Below are 24,218 nucleotides of genomic sequence, written 5' to 3'. Positions count from 1 at the left end.
ATAAGTCAGATTCAACTTGAAACAGTGTGGTCCTTTTTTACCTGTTTGCGTTTACCTAGCTGAGTTCAGAGACTCCGTTGCCCACAGTGCACCAGATTTCAGACTAAACTTTTCCTTTTAACACCTGATCAGTTTTCTCTCCTTCCTATTCTTTTAAACTTCATTTTATAATTAATTTTCTATGCTCCCTGTTTACTTCACTTATTCTTCTCGTAAATTATGGTCCTATGCTCTTTCATCATCTCTCACCTCCAGCTACTACAATTTGTTTTATTACACATTCCTCTTCTAATATTTTTCTCCCACTTCCCCTTTCAAATCTTTTAAAACAGGTCTTAAAAAAAAGTTCATTTAAAAATGAAATAACTTGTCTGAGATTAAAGTACCCCAAGATTTCTTTAGAGTTAAGACTAGGTTGGATTTGGTATTTCAGTTAATATTAACTTAACTTCAGTGGTCAGTGGAGCGTGGCACCTGGTTCTGCCCACTGGGTGCAGACATCTCATTGCTTTTTAGGGAACTATCCATCTCTGCTTCCTGACAAAAAGTCAGGCTCTCCACAGGAACTTGCCTTATTACACACAAACTCTATAACCACCTTCGGTAATATTTATCCCCTGCTAACACAGGCTCTGCAGCACCACAAGAAAACTGCAGCATCTTTCCATGAATAATAAAGACGTTACTTGAGTGGGTGGCATGCTGGCACAGCTCTGGCAACTCACTGGACTGTTTGCATATGGATGAGCTTATATAAACCAAGTTCATCCTGTCTGTGAGCTCCCTCATGCCAACGGCTCTATTCTCACTCTCCCACCTCTGGAGCCTGGGGTCTTGTTTCAAGAATCTGTGCTGATGCTTACAGCACTGCAAATACAGCTCATGGTATTGTACATAGTCCTGTGTGGCTTTTTGTTTTAGAAATTGGAATGATACAAAGGCAACTCTTCAGACAAGTTTCATAAAATGTACTCCAGATATCAATTCCTTACCTAGTTCATTTGTCAAGGCTAAAGGATCTCAGCTTGACCTCAAGTGTCCTGCAGGTACAGGTTAGCTGAAAATGCACTCATCAAACTAGTTTCACCAATACTTTATAATGATTATTGAAAGTTAATGATTATTTCTTATACTGCAAAGCAGACCAAAACTTGAGGTGATTTAATGAGCAAACACAACACTACGTCTCACGTTCTGATTTAGAGCTGTTTAGCCACATTTCTTGCTACTAATTTCAAAATTTTCATGTACATGGATTTTCTTCATGCATAAATTTGAGAAGAATGGCTGGGCTCTATATAAATGCCATATTGATATGCAAATAGGGGGATTTGTGTACTGACAAGATAATATATTCTTTAGAATTATGTTCTAGGAAACACTTCAAATAGCCTAGCAGAAAACAGAAGTAGCACAAAGTAACTAAGATAGACCATCATACTCTGTAAATAGAAAAGCAAACAGCAGAGTTTGTAAGAAATATTTATCTAAACTCATGCATGAAGTGCAAGTATTGTCAATGAATAATATATACACTTCAGAAGTAGCTTCCAGAGCAATTCACCACTTTAGACTAAACATTATTTTTAGCATTTAAGGGAAATTCATATTATTAATCAATAATTTAACCACAGCCACTCTCAGAATTGTTATAGTGCAATAACCTGAAATAAAGATCAGCAATGGATAAAAGTAGAAAAATAGTTTTGCAAAATTCCTGGTATCATGAGTTACATTGTAGGGTAGGGGTAGTAAGTAGTACATCACAAATAATTTTCAAAGGGTGTGAAGGCAATGCAGTACCTTCCTGAATACAGGGAAATGAAACAAGAAAATACTGATCTTAGCATTATAATCATGAACTCAGGTTAACAGTCTGGGTTAGAAACTAAATGAATTCACTTTAATAAGTTCAATATTCTGAATTACTTCATTTTCTGTAGGTGGAATGAAAACTAGAAACAATTTGGTGTGCTGTAAATTCTATAATAAGCCAAAGATTTTTCAACTAGCATGTGATGTTCTTGTGATTACTAGAAATGTGATTACTAGAAATATGAATCCAAAGATTCATATCTATTTAAACCCAAGGACTACTAGAAGGAAACATGAGTGAATCAGCTGAACATTCAAGAAACCAATATTAATATTTTTAGTAGACTTAGATCTCTATAATATTTATGAAGGGTAAACTTCATCACAGTCTCACTTGCCACATCTCCAGCACTAACATATATTTGAGAGTAACATTCCTGTTATTAGCACTAACATATATTTGAGAGTAACATTCCTGTAATTTCATACAAAACACCACCAGAGATACTGAACAAAGTTTTAGAGATTTGTAATTAGCAATCATGTATGAAAGCAACAAACTGATTACTAAAGCCAAATTTGTAAAACCTATTTTAGAAGCTAGGAATATTCTATTGCCTTTAAAGTATTTTCTGGCCACAGGCTGTGAAAGCCTCATTTTTCATCAGATATTTTTAATTCCATTGATGTGCTCATTCCTATTCTGCATACATTTTTTAACCTAGGATTGAATTTGATCCTGCTTTAGAAATAAATGCTGTTCAATTTAGTCAAATAAATTGAATAAAATATTAACATACATGTGTTTAAGTGGCTATATAGTTGCAAGGTTCAGATTAAACAGCTAGAAAAAAGCTGAACCTAAACACGTGATTTCTAAAACTTTCAAGTAATCTGATAATTCTTCCCATGTCACTTATCATGCCTTGTAAAAAATATCTCAACTTCTAGAATTACAGTAGGATGATTATTAGAACATTATAGAATAAGGGCATTGTTGGCTTGTTATTCTTTAGGCACACCAGCCAGGACTCTGGCATTAACTTCATGAAATCCAGCCAAACTGTTTTTGTGGAAACTCCCCCCATACCATTGTGGTTTGGTAGAGAAACAGGCTAGACCTCAGTCTTATTGGAAATAGCTTTGAAAATGTTTTAATTCCCTTTTTTTTTTCAAGTTCTGAAATCTGCAATCTTTGTTGATCCTTTTATCTCCTATCTAGGTGGGCAAAGCTCAGACATATATTCAATCCCAAGATGGAAAAAGATACATTCTATACAGCTCAGTGACTTCAGGGATTGGTCCAACAGAGGAGAGAATTGACCAGGAAGAGCAGATTGCAGCATTAACATAAATCTCAGAAATGTTTTTAAATCCACTTAAGAGTAGGAACCCATTTACTACCAATACAACCCAGGAGGTAATGTGAGTGATATTATTTTTAAACAAATTTCACAACAATCAATTTGAGATCTAGCATAATTTGGTTTTATCCATGTGATTTTGTAAGGTTAGGCCATAGGCAGGTAAATCCAAACTTTTATTCACTTACTTTTGAATTTCTGTAGACTAACATATACATCTTAGAAAAACTGTCCCCAAACATGCTTTAACATCATACTACTGAACTCTCCATTTTACTATTATTTGTCAGTATTTCTGTGCTTCAGGCCTTTGGAAGTCACTGAAAGTCTGATTTTTTGAGTTTTGCATTCTATGCATTCATACCATTCTGCGCTGTGTCTCAAAACAAATATTAAAAGTGTATACAATGTAGCTCTAGATCATGATATACATATATTCTTTATAACTCAACATCTTTCACTTCTTCTAAAAGAAAATTATACAATGTGAGAACATTTTAAAAATACTGAAACAAGGCTTTAATAACAGACGTAAGTACACTATTTGAATTTCCATAGATTTGAGTAGCATTCAAACTGCACATAAATTGATCACGTCTGTGGTCAAAAAGTCTTCTTTTTTAACCATATTTAACAAAAGAATAGATGGATCAGCTGTTAGTTTAAGAATAAAATAAGAGATGGGTAGCAATTCAGTATGCATTACTCCTCTTTTCTGAGAAGAAGCATTTCTAGAAAATAAAAAATCCTTTAGATCTGACAAAATTTTCCAAAGGAGAATACATTGTTTGTATTCTGTGAGGGGAAAAAAAAGTTTGGTTGCTCAGAAATAACAGTACAGGAGATTGTACAGAAGTATAGACTTCTGATGGTTTTAATTTTTATTTTTTAAAAAGACAAAAATATCAGTATTGAAATAGGGCCTTAATTTTCTATGCTGTTTCCGCAGTACGTTACGTCTGATGTGGGGAAATACCCCTGAAAAGTCTCAGCATGTTAAGCCAGTCAAAATTACATGTCAATCCTCCAATTAAAAGAGAGATTGTAGAGGACTCCTTTGTTCAAGAAGTTCTGTGGCAGACCAGGTCTGACAGCCACAAGTACACTGCACCAAATTTGACAAGCATTAAGCTATACATTTACTCTCTGATGGATGTCAATATTTATGATATTATACTTCCACTTTCCTAAGTTCCTTTGTTTGCTATTAATATTCTCTATTCCTTCTAGAAGACATATGCCAGAAATCATTTATCCAAGTCTGTGACTATAACGACTGAATTGCTTTGCAACAGTTTTGAAAAAAGAAGCCTAACACTAAACACAAAAAGCATGGACAGAGATAAAAGGTAAATGTTGATTGGCACTTACACAGAGAGTGGAAATGTAAAAAGAAAAAGTATCAAAGACTACTTTGGTAAAAACAGCCCAATGACTTACATTTTTACTCTATCTTCTGTTTAGTCTGAACCTTCCATTGTAGTAGGCTGTTTCAAGCAAAATTGGTGTATGAAGAACATAGAGCTGAATATTACATTTATGACACTACAGGGTGAAATTGCTAATATAATAGTAATACTTGAGTATAAGAAAATAAAATAAATGCCTGCAGCTTTTTGCATCCAACTCCCATTGCATTTGTTATGAAACATAGCTAAAAGCTCTACAATTATCTTGCAGTTTGCCCAGTTTCTGTAAGATTTTGTTTTTCAATGAATCATTAAAACAGATGCATTTTTATCTCATTTAGATTTTTACGATGTAGAAGTCAAAAAAATATTAACCCAATTATATATGATAACTTCTGTAGAATTTATATGATCTTTCAGTAACATGCCATACGTTAGTACTATCATATTCTCAGTAAATAAATGCTAAAAATATTTCTTCTTCATATTTTATAGCTATATGCCTTCTGTTCTCCACTATTTTATCATCTAGATGATTGCATACACTTAAACTGCCATTCGAGTAATTTGAAATGAAGATATTATTAATAGAAATAGGAAGATTGGTATGAATAATGTAGTGGTAGAAATGCATGTGTGAAAGTACTAGAAGAGATAATGCCACAAAGAGTTAAAGACATGGTCTGTACTGATAATCAAGGACACTGCTGGTAGTGGTAAAACACTAGGGAATAAGTTCCTGTCAAGAGGAAGAGTGTGCTCTGATAAACAACAGCTCAGACAATTTATCAGCTGAAGACCCTGCACTACAGCAACAACATTATGGCACATTGCATGTGATATTCATCTTTTTGTTATTCCAAAGGATGATGTAAAATATCTGAGAAGAGGAAGCAAAAACAATGAATGCCACTGAAGAAAATTTTGGATCAAAAGGACCTTACCCAAGCAAAGGGCGATTCTCAAAGGTTTATGAAAAAATAGTTTGCTTTTCCTAATCAAAAGAAATCCAACAGATACAACAAGAATGCAACAGCCAGCCTACCACAACACTCATGAACAAGCAATTTGGTCACACACACCTCATTGCTTTTGGATACTGAGTGTGACAGGCTCTATATGAGAACGTGACTGACTGAAAACCCTTTTACCTAAAAGAAGAATCACTTCTGCCTTGCATATTGCAAATTCCCTCCAGCTGTTCTGCCATGGCAAATTAAAACTTCACATTCACATTCCAGGTGTTGATGGGCTACAAGGAAGGGCAGAACCAAACACAAATGTGTGGCTCTCTTTCCTAAAGTGCAGTCCTATAACTGTTACTAAAGAATTCAAAGACTTGTAGCATAGTAATTTCAGGCTGTATATGCAGTTCCTATTGAAGAGGCATCAAATGGCATTGGGAGCTAACATCAGCTGCTGGAGCTGCCTCTTCTCATCAGGTTCCTCTTCTACTAGCTACAGAGTCACGTTCCTTCTGTCTTTTACTTTTTTGCCATCTACGATGCTACAAGTACTTTGGTCTTTTTGCACAGCACATCAGCTTCAAAGGGAAGTTGGGAAAGAAGTGATGTTATCCTTATTTTACAGTCTGGTTGTTGTGGTTGGCTATTGCAAAATTATAGTTATGTGTTCAAAACTGTAAGCTTAAGAGGTGTCCCTCTTAGTGAGAAGTTTCTTGGCTCATTTTATTAAAGTCTATTAACAAAGTCCACTTTATCAAAGCTCTTATTTTAACCAAATGGAGATTTAAAAAGGACAAGGTAAATGCTGCAAAACAGGGACTAAATTACAAAAAAAATATATACTTTTAAGTCTATAATGTACCACTGTGAAGTCTGTCTTATGCCAAAATGCCTACACATACCCAATTAAAATTCTGCCTTAAGTACTTACATTTTATCTGTTTTCAGCTCTTGGAGGAGGGAGGATATTAACAGCTTTGGAGGAAAACCACTTTGCCAAAACTGCAACCATATGGCAGCAAACAGAAAAGGGCCAGCCTAACAAGGCTTTATTTCTTAAAAGAAAGTTTGACTTTTGAGTTAGTATATTAGCTTTTATAGGCAGAACCAGACTAGGAATGATGAAGGCTTCATGTCTGAGCAGTGGCAGAGGAACGGGTGGAAGACAGAGGAAACCAAGCATGTAGCTTTAGACAGTCAAAGGTTTTACCCAATTTCAATTGTATTACAGCTGCACAGGGCACAACAAGAACCCTTTCTCTTTTCAGATAGCTTTTCTGGATGTGGCCCCACCTGATTCCACCTTTTCCTAAGCTGGTGAAGTCATCTCTATTTTATTTTCCCTACCTTTGAGCTCAAAGTAATTTCCCTCACAAATCTGAAAAGTAAGATTTCTTAAAATTTTTTCCCATACTACAAAGGAGAATTCATCAATAATAGCCTTGATCATATCAGTAGAGAAGGTAAATGAACAAAGAAAATAATTTTGTATGATGTTTGTCTACAAATTTCATCCTGAAATGGATGAGTTGAGAAAGAACACTACAAAATGTATTCCAATTCAGTGCTATACAACCTATGTCAGTCCCTGGCATTAAATTTGGACTACATGACATTGAAATACACTGGGCACATCGAGAAGAAATAAGGTTTTGTTTGTATAAAAAACACGACATTAAGTGGAGTTGTAGGTTTATTCTGAATACAGCACAATGCAGTGCAGTCCTGCTTTCAAATGAGATACAGCTAGCGCAGTCAACCCAGGCATAGCCTTCAGTCTTCCAGAGTCCTTCTGGTATCAAAGCAGCCCTAAAAGCCAACTCATGAGTCTCTCTGAAGCTGTACACATGAGGATGCATACTGCTAAAGTAAATATTCCATGAGATTTGTTAGTTTCCTTGAAAGTCCATTTTTTTTCATGTGGTGTGAGTCTGTTTCATATACCTCTTCCAGTAAAAAGCAACACTAATCTTTGAAAGGCAAACACTCAGGCTGTATCATTGAGCAAGGTTTGTAGCCTTGATATCTTGACTGATATTAAGACATAGATGCTGCATGTGGTGCTGGGATTATCTCCAAGCACAGGAAAAGGCACTGATCTCACAAAAGGGCAACACAAAACCCTGTTAAATACAACCTTCCTAAACACAATAAGAATTTTGTTTAGTTCAGCTATGAGAAAGAGGCTTGACAGTATATTTCAAACTAAAATTTTAGGTAAAGAAAATAAAGATAGATCAGCAAACCCTACCCTGTCTGCCTCTAGGTGAAACAATGAGAGCACTCAAGGGTAGGTACATGCTCAGCTAACCAAAAATATCCTGACTTGTATACACACAGTAACTGTTGGGTGAATTTATGGACAGCATCCAAAATAAAATTTATGATTAGTGGAATTATAAAACTGTAAATTTCTCTCCATGTGCTAGAACATAATTGACAGAAGTGGCTCTCTCAAAAAACTGAAATTGTTTTGATGTGGAATGACTTTCAACGAGTATTTTTTTACTTATTATTTTAACTGCTCTGATTTGACACAATTCTAGGTTTAATCATGATGATATGATATCCAATATCTATTTCAGTTTGGTTTTTTTTTAAGTAGATTATTCTTTGATTATTCCCTTCCAAGTGATTTGCAAATATAAGTAAACCCTGAGTCACACACCTGCAAACAGCTACCAAGCTCCAACTAACACAGACTTACTGCTGTGTATGTCTTGAAAGACTTCTTATTGTTAGAAAAAAATTGCTTATACTTAGGCAAAAAAACCCCCCGAAATTGTAGTGTTTCTTCTTTCTACTTTACTTTGTAGATAGGTTCCTTCTAAATCTTGTTACCTCAGTAGTCACAGAATCATTACAAAATAGACTCAAAGGGCATAAACCAGTGACCTATTCCATTCTGACTCAAGCCAAGGTCAGTTATATCACAACCACTATTCTTTCTCATTCTGGCAACTGTTCAAAGTCTTGTAGATGCTGCTGAATGTAACCAAAGCTATAATCTTCCTAATAATCTATCTGGATGCTTCACTATATTAACTTTATAATTTTGTCCTGCAGAACAGAAGGAGATTCATTTTGGGGAGTTTTAGACAGCTACATCTGAGGAGCTCCCCCAAGGCATCAGTGCCATTTTGCATGCTTCAGACATTTAGACATGATGAACAATAACAAAAAAGTGCCTGCTTATCTAACTCGGCCTTCATGTCTCAGATGTGCTCAATGCAGTCCACACTCCAGAAGTCTGAATTTAGATATTATGAATAAGATTAATCTGTCTGACCTACCATTATTTTCATCAATCTCATGCTTTCTTAATTACAGTAATTTCACTATTACAAGCCGCACCGATTATAAGCCGCACTTCCGGGATGTCAGCAACATTTTGTTTTTCCTCCATATATAAGCTGCGCCGGATTGTAAACCGCACTTTCGTTCGCAGCGAGGATCCGTGTGCAACCTTCACAAAGTTGCCAGTTAGTAACAGAATCGCGGGATCGCGTGGTTTACTGGCTCAGCCCTGCTTGGGGCGGCCACCAGGGAGCGGCCCCAGTCCCGCTTGCCGCTGCCACCGGGAGGCAGGGGACTGGCGTGCCCAGCTGGTGCCACCAGGAACAGGGAGAAGGGCGTCCCTGGCCGGTGCCGCCGGGAGGAGGGAGAGGGGCTTGCACAGCCGATGCCGCTGCCATGCCCCCTGGTGCCAGGCAGCGTTGCTGCTGCGCCGCCGCTGCCCCGCCGCCTGGGGCTGGGCGGGCTCTGCCTTGGCTCGGGGTTGCTGCTGGTTCGGACTTCCAGGTTGGGAAATTTCCAAAATTTGTTCATATATAAGCCACTTCTGAATGTAAGACGCACTTCTGGTTTGGGAGCAAAATTTTAGTCAAAATGGTGCGGCTTATAATCGTGAAATTACTGTAATTTGCAAGAAAAACAGATGAGACAATGTCAAAAACCCAAATGAAGTCCAAATACTGGACACGTACTGTTTTTCCCTTACCTAATATTTCCTATCCACTCCTAGAAGGGAATTAGATGGCTTTAATAGGCTTGGTCTTGGCAAATCCATAATGTTTATTATTTATTTCTTCTACCTACTTAAAGTAGTATATCTGTTCATTGACTTGTTTATTAATGGAAAATAATTCCCCACATTCTTCTTCTTTCCTCGTTTAAAGATAAATTCTATGTTATTCTTATTTAGTCTTTTGGCACCTGACACATCCCTCATGAAATCTCAGAGAAAGCCAGTAATACATCTAAGTTTTGCAGACAGTTAAGAAACCTAACCTATCTTTCCTTATCTACAATTGAGATTTTAGCTCCAGGATTAACTGTGCATGTCATATGTTCACTGACAACCTTTAGAGTAAACTCATGTAATAACAATCACTATGTACTTTTCCCTTCTCTGCACCTACTCCATGCACCCTTTCCTTTCCTCCAGTAGCTCTCTTAGGCACATAAAATTTCCTTGTTCCTCTATCTATTAATGCACTAATGTAATTATGTTGCATTAAATCTTGCTAGCTGCTTCTCACTGAGTGCTTTGGCACTTCTGACGTGTGTGATTCCACCGTGTTTGGTAAAGAGATACATTTTTCTCATTTTGCCTAAGGTGGAAGAAGAGATGAAAATCTAGCTCAGCTGGTCTTCTACACTTTATTTTCTTCATACTGGTGAAGGTTGTACTATGGTCTTTAGTAGATTTCTGTTGAAAACCCCACAGATTTGTCTTGAACCTCTGGTCTACATATTTCTTAAACTAAAATCTCTGAATTTGTTGACATCTACCATCCCCATCTACTTTTTGTTGGGCTGTTTGTTGATGTAATTTCTTACACAAAAATGGCAAATAAAATTCCCCATTACTATCATGTCCCATGGCCTTGGAAAAGTATCAAGAAAAAATGTATTCTTTACTGCTTCCCTGGACACCAAAAGGTATTTTAAAAACTCAAACTAGTACTATTTTTGAGATTTTTAAAGTAATGTATTTTGAAATACAAGCCAGAATTCCTCTCTTCTTCCCTTCTTCTATATGACTGTACTACTATTGTAATATCTATGGTAAAGTACCTACAATGTCAATTTTGTTGTAATATCCAATTAATTCTTGTTTACCTCATTAACTCTTCATTCCTCTTTATTCTGCAATAAGCATGCAAACAGCTAAGGTACCTTGCAAACTGATCCATGACTTTCTCTAGACACTCCTTTAATCTTGTTTGAAATAATCCCAAGGACATGACCTATGTTCAAGTTGCATTATTTAAGATTATGATTTCTGTTCTTGCCAAAGAGTCACATTTAGGGTGTATCTGACTCATGCTAGAGTTGGACATGAGATGAGAGAATATTATCTTGACTTTTCAACTTGTTTATTCACTGCCACAGAGCCTGATAATAACTTTTGATTTGCTAGAATAATTCTTAGCAGTACCATTATTATTCTTTATCCTGTGCTAATGATCGGTGCAATCATTTGCAATTTGGCACAATTTGACTCTTTGAAGAAGCACATCAGCCATAATTTAAGTGCCAGGTGTTGCAGATGCTTCCACATCACCTTGAATAGAAGATCAGTAGCCAGCAGCACCTTTTATTTCCTCTTGGTAAATAGTTTTTTTTCCTTCGGGCTAGTGTTTGGGGCTTTTGTCAGTTATCAAGAGTTGTTCTTACTTGCTTCCTGGTCAGCACTCCTGCTTTTAATTTGTCAGAGGACATCAACAGTGATCTTCCTCTCTGTAGTTTTAAATTTGCTCCTCCTGTACCTGTACTGCTACCAAACGGAAAGCTCTGCTTGAATTATTTTGTTCCTGAATGCATGCTGTGGATGAAGTCCTCATGAGCATACTCAGTTTTAAATCTCTCCTTTTACTGTTCTTGTAATTGCTTCTTAAGAGATTTCCCTGGAGATTGAAGAAAATTCTTTCCAGATATCACCAGTAAGAAAATATAGGCCAAAGTTCTTGGCAAGTCCATTCAAGAATTTCATCACAAGATGTCATCATTGTCTAATTTTAAATATAACTATTTAATTATGAGCATATGACATTATTTCCGCTGAAACATTTTTCACTGAGAATGAGACACTATGTAGAACAAAAAACTCCTTATATTCATGACTGATAGAGTATTTAGGTTTGAATTTTACATATTTTTGCTTTTATTAGCAGTTCATGAAAACACTGAAGTGTAGTATGAAGTGCAGGACTAAGCAAACACTAAAATGAAGGATTCCATAGGAAGCTATATTTACTCTTCAGTATTATCAGGAATTTTGCTATTTGCAAAAAAGTTATTAAACAAGTGAGGTTTTCCTGCATACAGTGCTCAATAATCTAGATATTTGTAGTACAACAGTAGATGTTTCTTTGACTTACACAGTTTGAACATTAAAACTATTATTTTTAAGCTTTACTGGATAAGCTTTTTCCACATATATTCAAGTAAAAACTAAAATCCCTCATATTTATATATAAATTGATGAAGTATTTCAAAATTATATTATCTGATACCATACTAGTTAATTTTTATTCCTAAGCATAGGCCAGATCTTTACCTTTGGCTGCTTTATGTTTAAAGAGCAGCCTGCTAGCAGTGAGAAGTAAGAACTCCTTATTTCCTCCTAGATAAACTATGACTTGGTTATTACTTAGACAATAAAAAATAACATACTTGAAGAATAACATGTTTGATGCATGAAACACATTTGATTCAATAACAGTTCTCTTTGCTTTGCTGCCTAAATTGTGTTTGACTGAATCTGGAAATGGCTAAAAGGAATGAAAAGTGTAAGACATGCATGTGAAGCTGCATATATTCAGGTCTGTAGTAGAAAGACATGTCTTTATTGCAAGCAGCATGTAAAGCAAAACTGATAAAATTTAAAGAAAGATAGTTGTGTTATGGTTGATCATAGCCTGATGTCTTAATTAAGAGAAAAATCAAATTATCATCCTCAACTAGCTAAAGACCATTAAGGAGTTGACAGAAAAGAAAAAAAATGTTGGTGTTCAGGAAGCTGCACACCAGTAGAAAGGAAGCTAGGACTCAATGTCCACTCTGGGAAAGGAAACAAAGAGAAGAGTATAACTCCTGCCAGTTCCAAGACTGGAAAAACCAAATGCCATATTTCTATGTCAAGAAAAATAAGGTAGGCAGTAGAAGTGTAAAATGGCTGATGACAATAGTTGTGAGGTATTTTCTGATCTTAAAAAAGTTGAAAATGAAAAGCAGTTGTCAGTCACAGGAACAGATAGAGTAGTATTTACACATCATTAAGTTATGGAAAATTTCAAAAATATTCTGTTGTTATTGTCTCCACTTCATAGCTCTTACTTGCTCTGCAGCTTCTTACCCTGTATCTGATTTTGTCTTTGGTGCCTGTGTGCTACCGTGGGAAGCTGACCCTGGCTGGATGCTGGGTGCCCAACAAGCCCCTTCATCACTGCCCTCCTCAGCAGGACAGGGCAGGGGTGAAAATAAGACTGAAAAAAACCCTCTGGGGTCAATATAAAGGAAGTTTAATACAGCAAAAGGAAAGGCCTGTGTGAAACCAAAGGAAAACAAAAGATTTATTCTCTACTTCCTATCAGCTGGTGATATTCAGCCTCCCCTCCTTTTCCTTAATTTTCATTGCTGAACAGCCCTGTCTGATATGGGTTATTCCTTTGCAGCTTGAGTCAGCTGTCTTGGCTAAGCACCCTCCCAAGACTTTACCCACCCTCTCCCCACTGGCATGGGGGGAATGCTGGAGAGGCAGCCTTGGTGCGAGTGAGCACCAGCATGTTTGACAGGTGAACACCTTTCTAGCTACCAATGCAAAGAACTATGAAGGTTGATGTGGGAAAGATAGCTCCATCTCCAGCAGACCCAGTACAACTACCACAATAAAATACAAGAAACAGAAAATTCTGAATTATTTATAGCATCTTCAGAAATTATTCACTATCTCCTAACGTGGAGTTTGTCTGCAAACAATTCTGTTTCCCAATGCTGCAAGTTGCAAAAAGAACAGACTGCCAGAACAATATTCCTTACACTTCTCATGATATTGCCCCTTACTCTTCTTAGAAAAAAAAATAAGCTGAGTCTGCTTCTTTTATCTGCAATTATATTTGCATTCAAATCAGTTATTTTTTCTTTCTTCTAGGTCCCCTTTTCACTGTAAGCCACTGTTAAAATAGCTGTGTCAATTATATTTAATTGATAAGACACAGTTTCACCCTGTATATATGTAATGTTCCGTTAAATGGACAGTTGTTCAAATATATCCTTTTCCAAATTTTAAATGATAAGGTACATAACATCCTGCCCTATGCATAAACCCAATGCAATTTTTAGCAGGGATGTACCAGTACAGCTGAGTTAACACAGCTTTGCCTCAGGACTAAATTATTCAGACATACAAGTCAGTTTTTCCTCCATGAGTTAGGGAGGAGACATAACAAAATGCTTTAAAAATTCTTATCAGCACAGTTGCACGGGTTTATGCTGACAGACCAACAGGCAAGGCATGACTTAGTGTTCTTAGAACTCTCCATGGTAGGGGAGGTTTTCAAAATTTCCCATCATTGCTAACACCAGTCACTTCTGTCAGCAACATTTTCAGCCCTGTGTCAAATATTTCTTCGAAGCAGCATTATATAATACAATACTTTAAAAAGTGTCAGCAGTTATTGGATTATATATACTCAGAGTTCCATCATTCTAAACAAAGCCTCATCTGAAAAAGATTGTAAAATACCCCCCCTCGAAGAAAGGCTTCAACACAAAGACGTTAATGGAGTATGTTTTCTGGTAAGATTTCAAAACAACATTAATGACTTCAAGATGCTATTTAAAGCAACAGCTCCAGGACACAGGGCCTAATGCATCTCTAACAGTAAACAGCATAGGTTCTGTTCATGGTTATTCAAATATCTACAAATGATTTCAACACAGTGGGTTACTCAGCAGTGTCTTATCCACAGTTTCCCTATGGACAATTAAGTCAAATGATAGTTGGTTGTTTTTCCTTACTTGTAGCGTGATCTTTCATCTCCCCCAGTCCAGTATTAATTCCAGCATCAATTGAACTCATGATTTTATCAATCTACAAAAGAGAGAACAGTGAAGTAATTAAGGGAACCCATCTTCAGTATTTTATTTTAGTTTTTCATGCATAGATTTATGGTATTATTACTCTCATTAGGAAAACAGCAATCAAAATTGTAAAACCTCTTAAATCAAAGGTAGACAATTAATTTCTCCACTTTGATTTTTATTTTGCAATATTTGTATGCTAGCAAAAACTAAAGCTTGGGACTAGTATATCTTTTTCCGTGGTAGAGTTCCTTACATACTGATGACTCTGGTCATCTAGGTATGACCATAATGGTTTACTTAAGCAGTAATATTAATGAATAGAAAAATATAACTTTGTATGTTATAAATTATTTTAAATACACACAATTGAATAAATTTTTCAATTAACATTTTCAGACGATTTCCTAGCTCCTTTTCTTTCCATCTGCCCCAAGGGCACTAAATATTTATGAAACATATTTGTGTCCCCATATACCACAGGACAACAATCTTTGTGAAGCAGCACTGCACTGATCCCAAAACTTACTCACGTTGAACTTACTAGGTCAAAACCACTGTATCTATTTTATTTTCTAAAAGAACAGGACAAACTAAAAAGGTAGACTAAGACTTTGTCAGGAGAAACACACTTTACTAAGCTTAATATTAGGACTAGTAGGAAAAGTATGCATTAGTCACTGGTGACAGCAGAAAGTCTGGAAATTATAACAGAATCTGCAGATTGAGCATTCATACTATACACACAGACACACACACACATATATATATATACACTTTTTTTACGCTTAAGATCAAACCTTGATGATCATGTAGAAAGGCAAACTTGGACATGACTCTAATCAGGATTTCATAATAACATATCCAAGTTGTAAAGATCAGAACCTGATATCCTTGGTACACCTCTGCTGAGAGAGTATCTCCTTTATAATGAAAAGTGCCAAAAAATGCCCTATCAAATCAGGCATTTAGGCTAGCTTGAAACATTTTCCTAGCAAAATAACCAACCACATAATTAAATTCTGGGTTCTTTCTGAACACAATAGCACCCTGGAGATAGATGCATTTCCTCACCATAGTAGTTTTAAAGAGAAACACTCACTTCTCTGTAGGAGCAGTAAAGATCTAAACATTTCACACTCTTAATTTACCTCAATGAGATGAGTACTTCTGTGTCTATGAAGAGCTACTTACACTCTTGAAATTCAGCACAGAAAAAAAACATTAAATATGAGGTGTCTAAAAATTAATTTAAATTGAATTCTAAATCTAAAATAAAGTTTCTCACATGAGCAAGCACGTGCACTACAAATTCTGTGTGGAAATTTCTGTTAGTAGTCCTGAATTCATTGCAGCTCTAAGAGTATTCCCATTTCTCACAGCAGCCAGGTATGTGCCAACTATTTTATACATAGGCCACATACCAGCTAGAGGACACATAAGGAGGGTGTGTAGAATGCCTGACCAACTCTGTACTGCTGCCATTTTCTCCTGGCTCTTGCTGGTGGACACTGCCATGGTGGAAATAATTAGCAAATATGTAAACAATAGGCACAGTTATTAAGGATTTTACAAATATTATTGTCAGCGGTGAGGGCTTTAGTAGACAATTATAGTGCCACAAAAAATTGCCGAATTACTTCTGGTTAACTTCATTCACTAGGGAAACAATAGACTTTACTGAGTGGGCAGCATTTGAACAGAAATGCTTTGCATTTTGTGCCAGCTCTTGAACTCCCATCCAGTACATTGTAACATTCTCTCTGAGGCTTTGCAGTGTGAAATATTAACTTTTCATTTTGTCCCTGAAACTGAAAACAATAGCAGATCTTCAAAAGACCACAGTACTTAAAAAATAAAAAAAACTTACTTCTTCCCATTCTGATGTGAAGGAAGGTGTTCTCTCCGAATTCCCTTTGGAGCACTGTGGCTTTGGTGTGGGTTCACTCCAATTGCTTCTTGCTTTTTTATCATTTGGTGGATGGGTGATAAGATTAGAATCAGATTTTGAAACATTTTTGCACAAATGCATTTCCAGCAAGGTCTTTGGTAAAGATCGTATTCTGCCCAGCGTGCACGCCCTCTCCACAAATCCCCCAGTGGTAATGACCCATTGTTCACTTATCCTTGGCGCACCAACCAGGGTATGATTTTCTGCTGGTTTATTTTTAGTATGAAATATGGTTCTGTTTACAATTGGTGGCTTTTTTTTCTTAACAGGGGGATCAGAGCTGCTTTCTTTCCGTAGTTGTATCTGCTGCGCTGTGCTCTTGCTCAAAATGCTTTTCTCTAGTGGCCCACTGCACAGGTTTACTTTGCTGTACAGCTGGAGTGGATTTTCAGGTGGGTCACAGGCAGGTGATGATCCATGAAGCAAACCTGCAAACTGGTCAGCGGGGTGTCCTTCAGGAAGCTCACTTTCAGTGGATGTTTCACCCTGGCTACGTTGCTCTGAAAAGAGAGAGTACCTTGTAAACATAAAAGGGTGATAAAATACTGCAAACAACATTCTTACTCCCCTCAAAATTACTTTTTAATGCTGGTTGGTACATTCTCATGTAACAAGACACAAGAAAATTATGCCATGAACTGAATTATTATTCTCTTTTTTAAACAAAATCTTAAATATGACTATTTTATCCTAAAATAACTGATGGTTGAAGAACAGCCAACAATGTTCAGTGCCATAAAAATTCCAAGAAAAAACAAATTTATAAGATAAAATAGGCCATTGCTATTCCATCAACTTGATGATGTGTCTCTTAATTTGCTATTGAGTTGAAATGCACAGAAATTACAGTTTAGTATGATGAATTAGGTAGCTTGTAGGTGGTAAAATACATGAAGAACCATTATTGTCAGGAGTATTCTTAGTAGTTTTTCTTTTTATAGCCATTATAATAATAGTGAATTTACAATATGATGCCTTTTTACTGACAGCCTCTAAGGAATAAAACCGAGTGTTGCTTTTATTTTTGGGAACTTTTGAGAATAATAACAGTAACCATTGGGAAAAAAGAACACAAAATCAAGCCTTTTCAAACACTCTTTATATGTAACTTAGCACACATATACACACACAAAAAGCAACCATAGAAAAATCCACTTCTTGGGCAAGGTTTAGAGTGGATTATTAAAATTTTATAGCTCTTTTTTACACTTGTTGATGAAAGAACTGGGGGTGGGGGAAGGAGGCCCGCTCTGCCTCACTTATATTGCTGGTTTGGTTAACATCACTCTGTTGACATGGCATTAATGGTAGAATAACTGTGTCCCTACTAATGGTCACATCTCTATAAATACTTTGTTGAGAATAAATTAATCTCATTCCTTCTAGAACTTGTATGTTCCAGATTGACTCTACCTGTAGGGCTGTGTGCACAGCAGTAGCTACCACAAGGAACTGAACATAGCATCATGTCATAATGTGCAAAGACACTGAGCAATTTTCTCCAATTAACTAAAATATCTGCTGGCAAAAAAAAAAAAAAAAACCAAACCCCAATCAAATCTCAAAATATCCTTTCTAAAAGAAAGCAGTGCTTGACTTTATGAATGACAGAAGAAAGATTTTGGTGTGCACTTCAAGACTCCATCAACTCTTTTACTAGTCAGCAGCTTAAAGATACAAAATTAAATGTTTTTCTATATATGATAAAATTTTAAGAATCTATGAAAATATACTTTTCTTCTTTGAGAAACAACCTACTACAATATACACTTCAGGCATTTTGTAACCAGAAAGATGTGAGACATTACGGAGAAAGATTAAATGCAGGACATGACAGAACTTAAGGGATCAATAAACCCAAAAATTTAGGTTTAGGGGGAAAATTGAGTGGAAAAGGAGGACATGGGGCATTTTTTTTTTGATTTCTGAAAGTTGCTGATTTATACATATGTCTGCAATTTTGAAGGTGAATTCAAAATGAGGAATAAATTATTCAAATAATTACCGGCTTTGGTGCTTTTCCTTTACATGAAAAACTCAGTAGCTGAGATTCTGCTCCAGATTAAGACACCTTGTTTTTCTACATGGGTAAGAGGCATGTTGGCTCCCACCATATCAGAGAGCAGATTAATAAAATTAATGGAACCTATCACTCCCTGTACTCTAGTGGTTAACTGGGTTAACCACACTGCCAGTGACTTATGGGAGACAGCATTCAGTCTATGTTCAGATAGCTACATTTATATATCTCATTAACTGAATCCTATTTTGATGTTCCAGAGATCTTACAGCTGTTTATTGAACTCATAGAAGAGAGAAATATTTTTGTCAGTATGAAGTAAACCAGGAGGAATAAATCAGGAAAAATAAAACTTAGAGAGCCCGGATCGCAATAATTTCCCTACTAGCTTTGCTACATTTATGTTGCCAAATAGTACTGGCCAACAGCTGTTAGGATCTGAAGGAATTACTACACAGTTGGTTTATCCAAATAATTACTGGGAATAGTCTCTGGTCTCTGCACTGTGCCTGGGCACTGTCAAGGTGGGTCTGTTCAGTATTGGCCAAAGACTGGCAAAACCCAAACAGTTTAAGAATACAGACTGCCAAGCACCAGTGGCATCTTATTTTGAGCCCTGATTTTGCTCTATTTACTACTGTAAACAAAGTAAGTTCTTGCTGAGAACTCCCATTCCCTTGTGGTAGGTAAATATATGTACTGACCACTAGAACGATTACACACCACTAGTGTGTGTCTCTTATTTTCAGCAGTGTTGCAGTGACAGCATATCAGAACATTAATTCTGGTTGTTTTGGTAATTGATATGGTAGCAGTTTACCATGTATTCAGATTCCAAATATACTGTGAGAGCCTTCTTCAGCCTGATCTTTCACGACAGTTACCGTACTGTGTACACATAAGTGTGTATATTCTTCTTTAGGTATAACTTTGATCTTTAAAATACTCACACAAATACTTTAAGGAAATCAGGAAAAATTAAAATAAAGGTTGTTTGTGCACCCATTAGTTTTCTTATGCATTAGCAATCTCTCTATTTCACTTTTTATGAGATCACTACTAGTTTTCAAAAATACATTATTTCACTCAGTGTCCAGAATGAAATTTGCTTAGTGAATGAAGCTAATGAAGAAGAAGCTCCTCAACATTTTCATAGTATCATAAAACTATTCTGTTTGGAAAAGGCCTCTAAGATCATCAAGTCCAACTGTTAAACCACCATTACCAAGTCCACCACCACCACGAATCCATGTCCTTAAGTGTCACACCTTTTAAGTATCTCCAAGGATTTATATTATCTTTGTTCAATAAGAGTGGTCTTATTTCTTATTTACTGCACAGTATCTAAATACTTATTTGAATATCAAGTTCTTTAACAGCCTCTCACATTTTTATGATGTCCACTATCTAAGGGGTTTACAAATATAAACTCATGTATCCTTCTAAGGTAATACTATAATGTGATATTACATTAATTTGAAAAATGGGAGATAAGGCACAAGGATATAATGCTGAACATGTACAAATGTTTGGGTATCTGATTTGAGATCCCTGAAGATTTTCTTTGTTCAGAGTATTAAACATTTTTTAACACAGAATATTTTTGAAGCATGGTTATTATTCATTTCAGTAGATCAAAACAATTTGATCCTTTATGTGTCAAATTCATGGCTCAAAAAACAAGAAATGCAGTTAATGACTACTTGGATAACCTTTGGTTAATGGCAATGTGGGTAACCTTTGGTATGTCTTGACCAGAGTAGCAAAAGCTCTGGCAGAGTTTTCAGTTGCTTTCAGCTGCCTCAGCTGTCACTTCTCTTTGATACCTTTCACTTTTAATAAGAGCTTTGTTAATTACATGACAAAGTAAGCAAAGATCTCATAGCTATATCTTCTTCACCCCATGATTTTGAGCAATGTAAACCACATCTACACCAGGCAACAAAAAAGACTGGGGCTGTCAGGAAAAAGAAAAATCCATGTGGTCATGACACAGGTTAAGAAGCAAGCAGCATTGCATGCTGCACTGCAGACCTAAAACAGGTTATCCAGTGTGGTGCCACCTGCACCCTCGGACAGTTTCAAGACCTGGTTAGGAAAAGATGTGTCTGATCTCATGATGTCCATCCTCCAGTTTGGAGCAGGACTGTCTAGAAATCCTCCAGACATCCAACAGCTGAATAAACCAATTATAATCCTGAATCTTCTGGCTTTTGAATTGGTAACTGTTAAGGTTAATGTTCTTTGAATACTGACTTGCATTATTATTTTAGTTTCCTAATGCAGTTAATGTTTAATACTTTTATGTTCAGCAAATAAGGAGAGTAATGAGATGGACTATAGCACTGCTCTAAACAGTATAGTAGCCTAGCACTCCCTGTCATGTGCTAAAGAAATCATAGAAGGAAAAAACCAAAACATACAACAGATAATCATAAACTATTTTCCTGGAGTATGCTTTTCTTTCTTATTCCAAGTCAGTATTTGTTGACCTAAGACCTGAAACATGAGATGTTAAATAACCTCTTCAAACTGCACCATTATCTAAAAATTCAGATTCATTCTTCAAGGGAATATTCAAGATCTCCATCTCAAGAACTTAAAGAATGAAAAGCTTTACAGAGGATAACACCACTACTCTACCCTTGCTAAAACAGGCAACTTTATAAAAAATAAAAAATAATTTAAAAATTCTAGTTTTTAATTATCCATCTCTGAGGTAGGATTTTTTAAATTGTTGAATATTTCTGTCAAACTTCAAGAAAAGTGATACCAAAATCAATATTTCTCCTGAGGATTAGCAATAATGCACAAAATAGGATATTTTACATATTATTTTCTGGTTTTAAACATACCACAATAATTATTGTTTTGAATGTTGCTGTGTATTTAAAAAATCCATGTTATTAAACCTTATATCAATTTTTTTCTTTCTTCTTATTATTTTTATTATTTCAAGCAACTTAACGGGCACTAAGAATTTATGTAAACAATTACACTACACGGGTCTATACTCAGTAAAGAGCCATTTAATAATGACAGGTTTTTCACTTCACAGGCATTTGGGTAAGCTTTATGAGAAGAAACTTTAAGAAAGAGGGTGGGGTTACAAGGGAACAGGAGAAGTTCAAGCTCTTGGACTGCATCCCAGTGGAGAGAAGCATTCATCTTATAATTTTTTTTTTCTTTTTGCAAGTACATCTATTTTTGTAATTAGAAAAAAAAAGTCAACAGAAAGAGATCTTCCTTCCTTACCAGATATTGCTTTTCTTACCACTTTATCTTTTTACTTGCAAATAGTATCATAAATACCAAAACATAAACAGATGTCATTTCTACAGAACTTTAGAGTTATTACAAGTGCATGTACAGCTTATCCATCTGAGCGGATTACTTCTGAAAATCACTGTGATACTGCCATATCTGTGTTACAAGGAAAACATTTACATTTGGAACTACAAATAAATTCAGTTGTGCCATAATCTCAAAGCCACAGATACATATTGCTATTATCACCAGTTTATATACAACCAAACTGGTATTTAGGCAGCAGATTGCAATTCAATCAGCTATTTACTTTCACACTGATGCACCCCAGCACAGTTGCTTGTGGTACATATATAGAACTCTACAGAATACCATTTCTCACTTTCAGTATTTGAGAGTTATAATTTACAGATGCTTCATCAAACTCAGATATTTTTTCCTGATTCTGACTCCAAGACTGCAGAGCACATTAAGAAAATTAGAAGCATACTGAATACTGTGAATTTTGCATTCATGTAAAATTGGAAATTGTCTTATTCACATTTGTATCTCAAGAGATTCCATGTTCCAAACTAAAGTACATTCAGGAGAATAACAGTTGTTAATAATACTAATGAAAAGAGCTGTAATAGATAAATTATAATGACAGAGTCAGATCTCTAACAGGCATTGCTGTTGCCATGGCACAAAATTTCTAATGTAAAATAAAAATCCACTAGAAAATTGTTATATATCTATGGTAACAACTGTATTGTGACATGATTATTCTATTCAAGTCTTGTTTTCATTTGATCCAGAAAGACGTTTTTAGCATCACACTTTGGACATGTGTAATATCTGCCCAAAAACATATTCTCAACTCCCTTTTCCCCACATTCAGTTGACTGCTAAAAGCAACAGTCAGAACTAAGTAATATTTGGAAACTGCCCTCTTATAGAAGGATGGGTAAGCATATTTGCATAGTAAAGATTGCTTTGCAAGCACTAGAATACCCTCAGTAGTGAGAATATCAGTCATATTGTCAAAGTGATATAAAAGAGGATGATCAACAAGAAAAGATCTAAGACAGAAAATTCATACTATTTATAATCAGAAGTAGCAATATTCAGGAAGGCATTACTTCACATAGCAAACAACATCATGCTCTGACCAAGTTACAGCTCTTTGATGGCAGAACTTTGGCTGCAGATCTCTTAGATGAGGCAATGGTTTCTCACTCATGTAAAAGTTATAGCAAGGTACAATAGACCTGGGAGATAGAACAAGATTACAAAGCAAGTGATGAAGACTGTGGGTTTCTACTGTCACCAGCAACAACACAGAAGAGCAGCAATAGTGTCCAGCCAGACTGCAGTTTCTTCTTCTGCTAGTTTCTAAATCTGGAGAAACCACCAGAAAGTGGTTGGCAAGGTTGCTGTTGACGGTCTCCAGGCTCTCTGCCCAGGTTCCAACACTGCCAGCTTCTCAAAATCCATTCCCTTAGAAACCACAGTGAGCATCTCTGTGGGTTGGGAGTTTGCTCCTACAAGCTTCAAAACGGCCAATTCACCCCTTAGCGTCACAGTCTGCACTTGGCTCTGTACTGAGGGGTTTTACTGCCTCATTGTCTCTACCTTCAGAGCTTCACTGTCCACATGTGTTTCACAACGACCCATCAGAAACTGAAAAGATGAGAAAGACTTTCTGGGAAAGATATCTCCATATGGAGTTTTCTGAACATTGCTTGCCAGCATCTAACGAAGAGAAAAAGCTTTGGGTGAGGAAAGATATTAGGCAGTTATTACTGCTGATTCCAACCACATTAGAGTGCCTAAATATAGTCCTTGCCAAAATTTTCAGCAATAGCAGTGTAATCTGGTACAAACAGAGTTAATTTTAGCTCTTATGGAGCTGCTTTGTCTCTTCGGGTCTTTTTTTTAATGTATGTATATTCTCTATTTGAGGAGGACATAAATGTAATTTTCACAATCACATAAAGGGTTAACCTTCTACTGCAAAATTCAACAGACAAAAATAAAGAGCTGCAGCTGCCACCTCCATAATGCCGTTTCCATGAGGATTACTTTCTATGTGACTATATAAGGCATGGTTCCTAGACATCTTAAAGACAGACAGGCTCTCATGAACCATCACATTTTACAGCACAAAATTCTGCCTTATGCCTGCACATCAAAATAAGTATTCTTCAGAAAAATAACATGCTAACATTTTTATGGAGTAAACATATCAGACAGATAAAATAATGGTCAACATGCCTCAGGTGAAATACTGGAGGAATTTGACAATCACATTCAAGCTAAAATTCTGCTGGAATGTTTCAGCTCTGCCATGCAGCA

General features: G+C 36.1%; 1 protein-coding gene across 8 annotated transcripts in view; it reads right to left on the bottom strand.

The window, feature by feature from the left end:
* Window positions 1-24,218, bottom strand: part of ANKS1B (ankyrin repeat and sterile alpha motif domain containing 1B) — a 536,016-nt gene that overhangs the window by 199,537 nt on the left and 312,261 nt on the right. For all 8 annotated transcript variants that reach the window (XM_033058235.2, XM_033058234.2, XM_033058231.2 and 5 more), the window contains exons 13-14: window positions 16,514-17,094; window positions 14,581-14,653 (exon numbers count right to left, since the gene is read on the bottom strand). In XM_033058235.2, the coding sequence (XP_032914126.1) occupies window positions 14,581-14,653; window positions 16,514-17,094 (654 nt within the window). The remainder of the gene's footprint in view (window positions 1-14,580; window positions 14,654-16,513; window positions 17,095-24,218) is intronic.

This window comes from Catharus ustulatus, chromosome 4 (genome assembly GCF_009819885.2).
Source record: "Catharus ustulatus isolate bCatUst1 chromosome 4, bCatUst1.pri.v2, whole genome shotgun sequence".
Classification (NCBI taxonomy): domain Eukaryota; kingdom Metazoa; phylum Chordata; class Aves; order Passeriformes; family Turdidae; genus Catharus; species Catharus ustulatus.
Note: the sequence above shows the minus strand (reverse complement) of the source record. Positions and strands in the feature narration are given on the sequence as shown.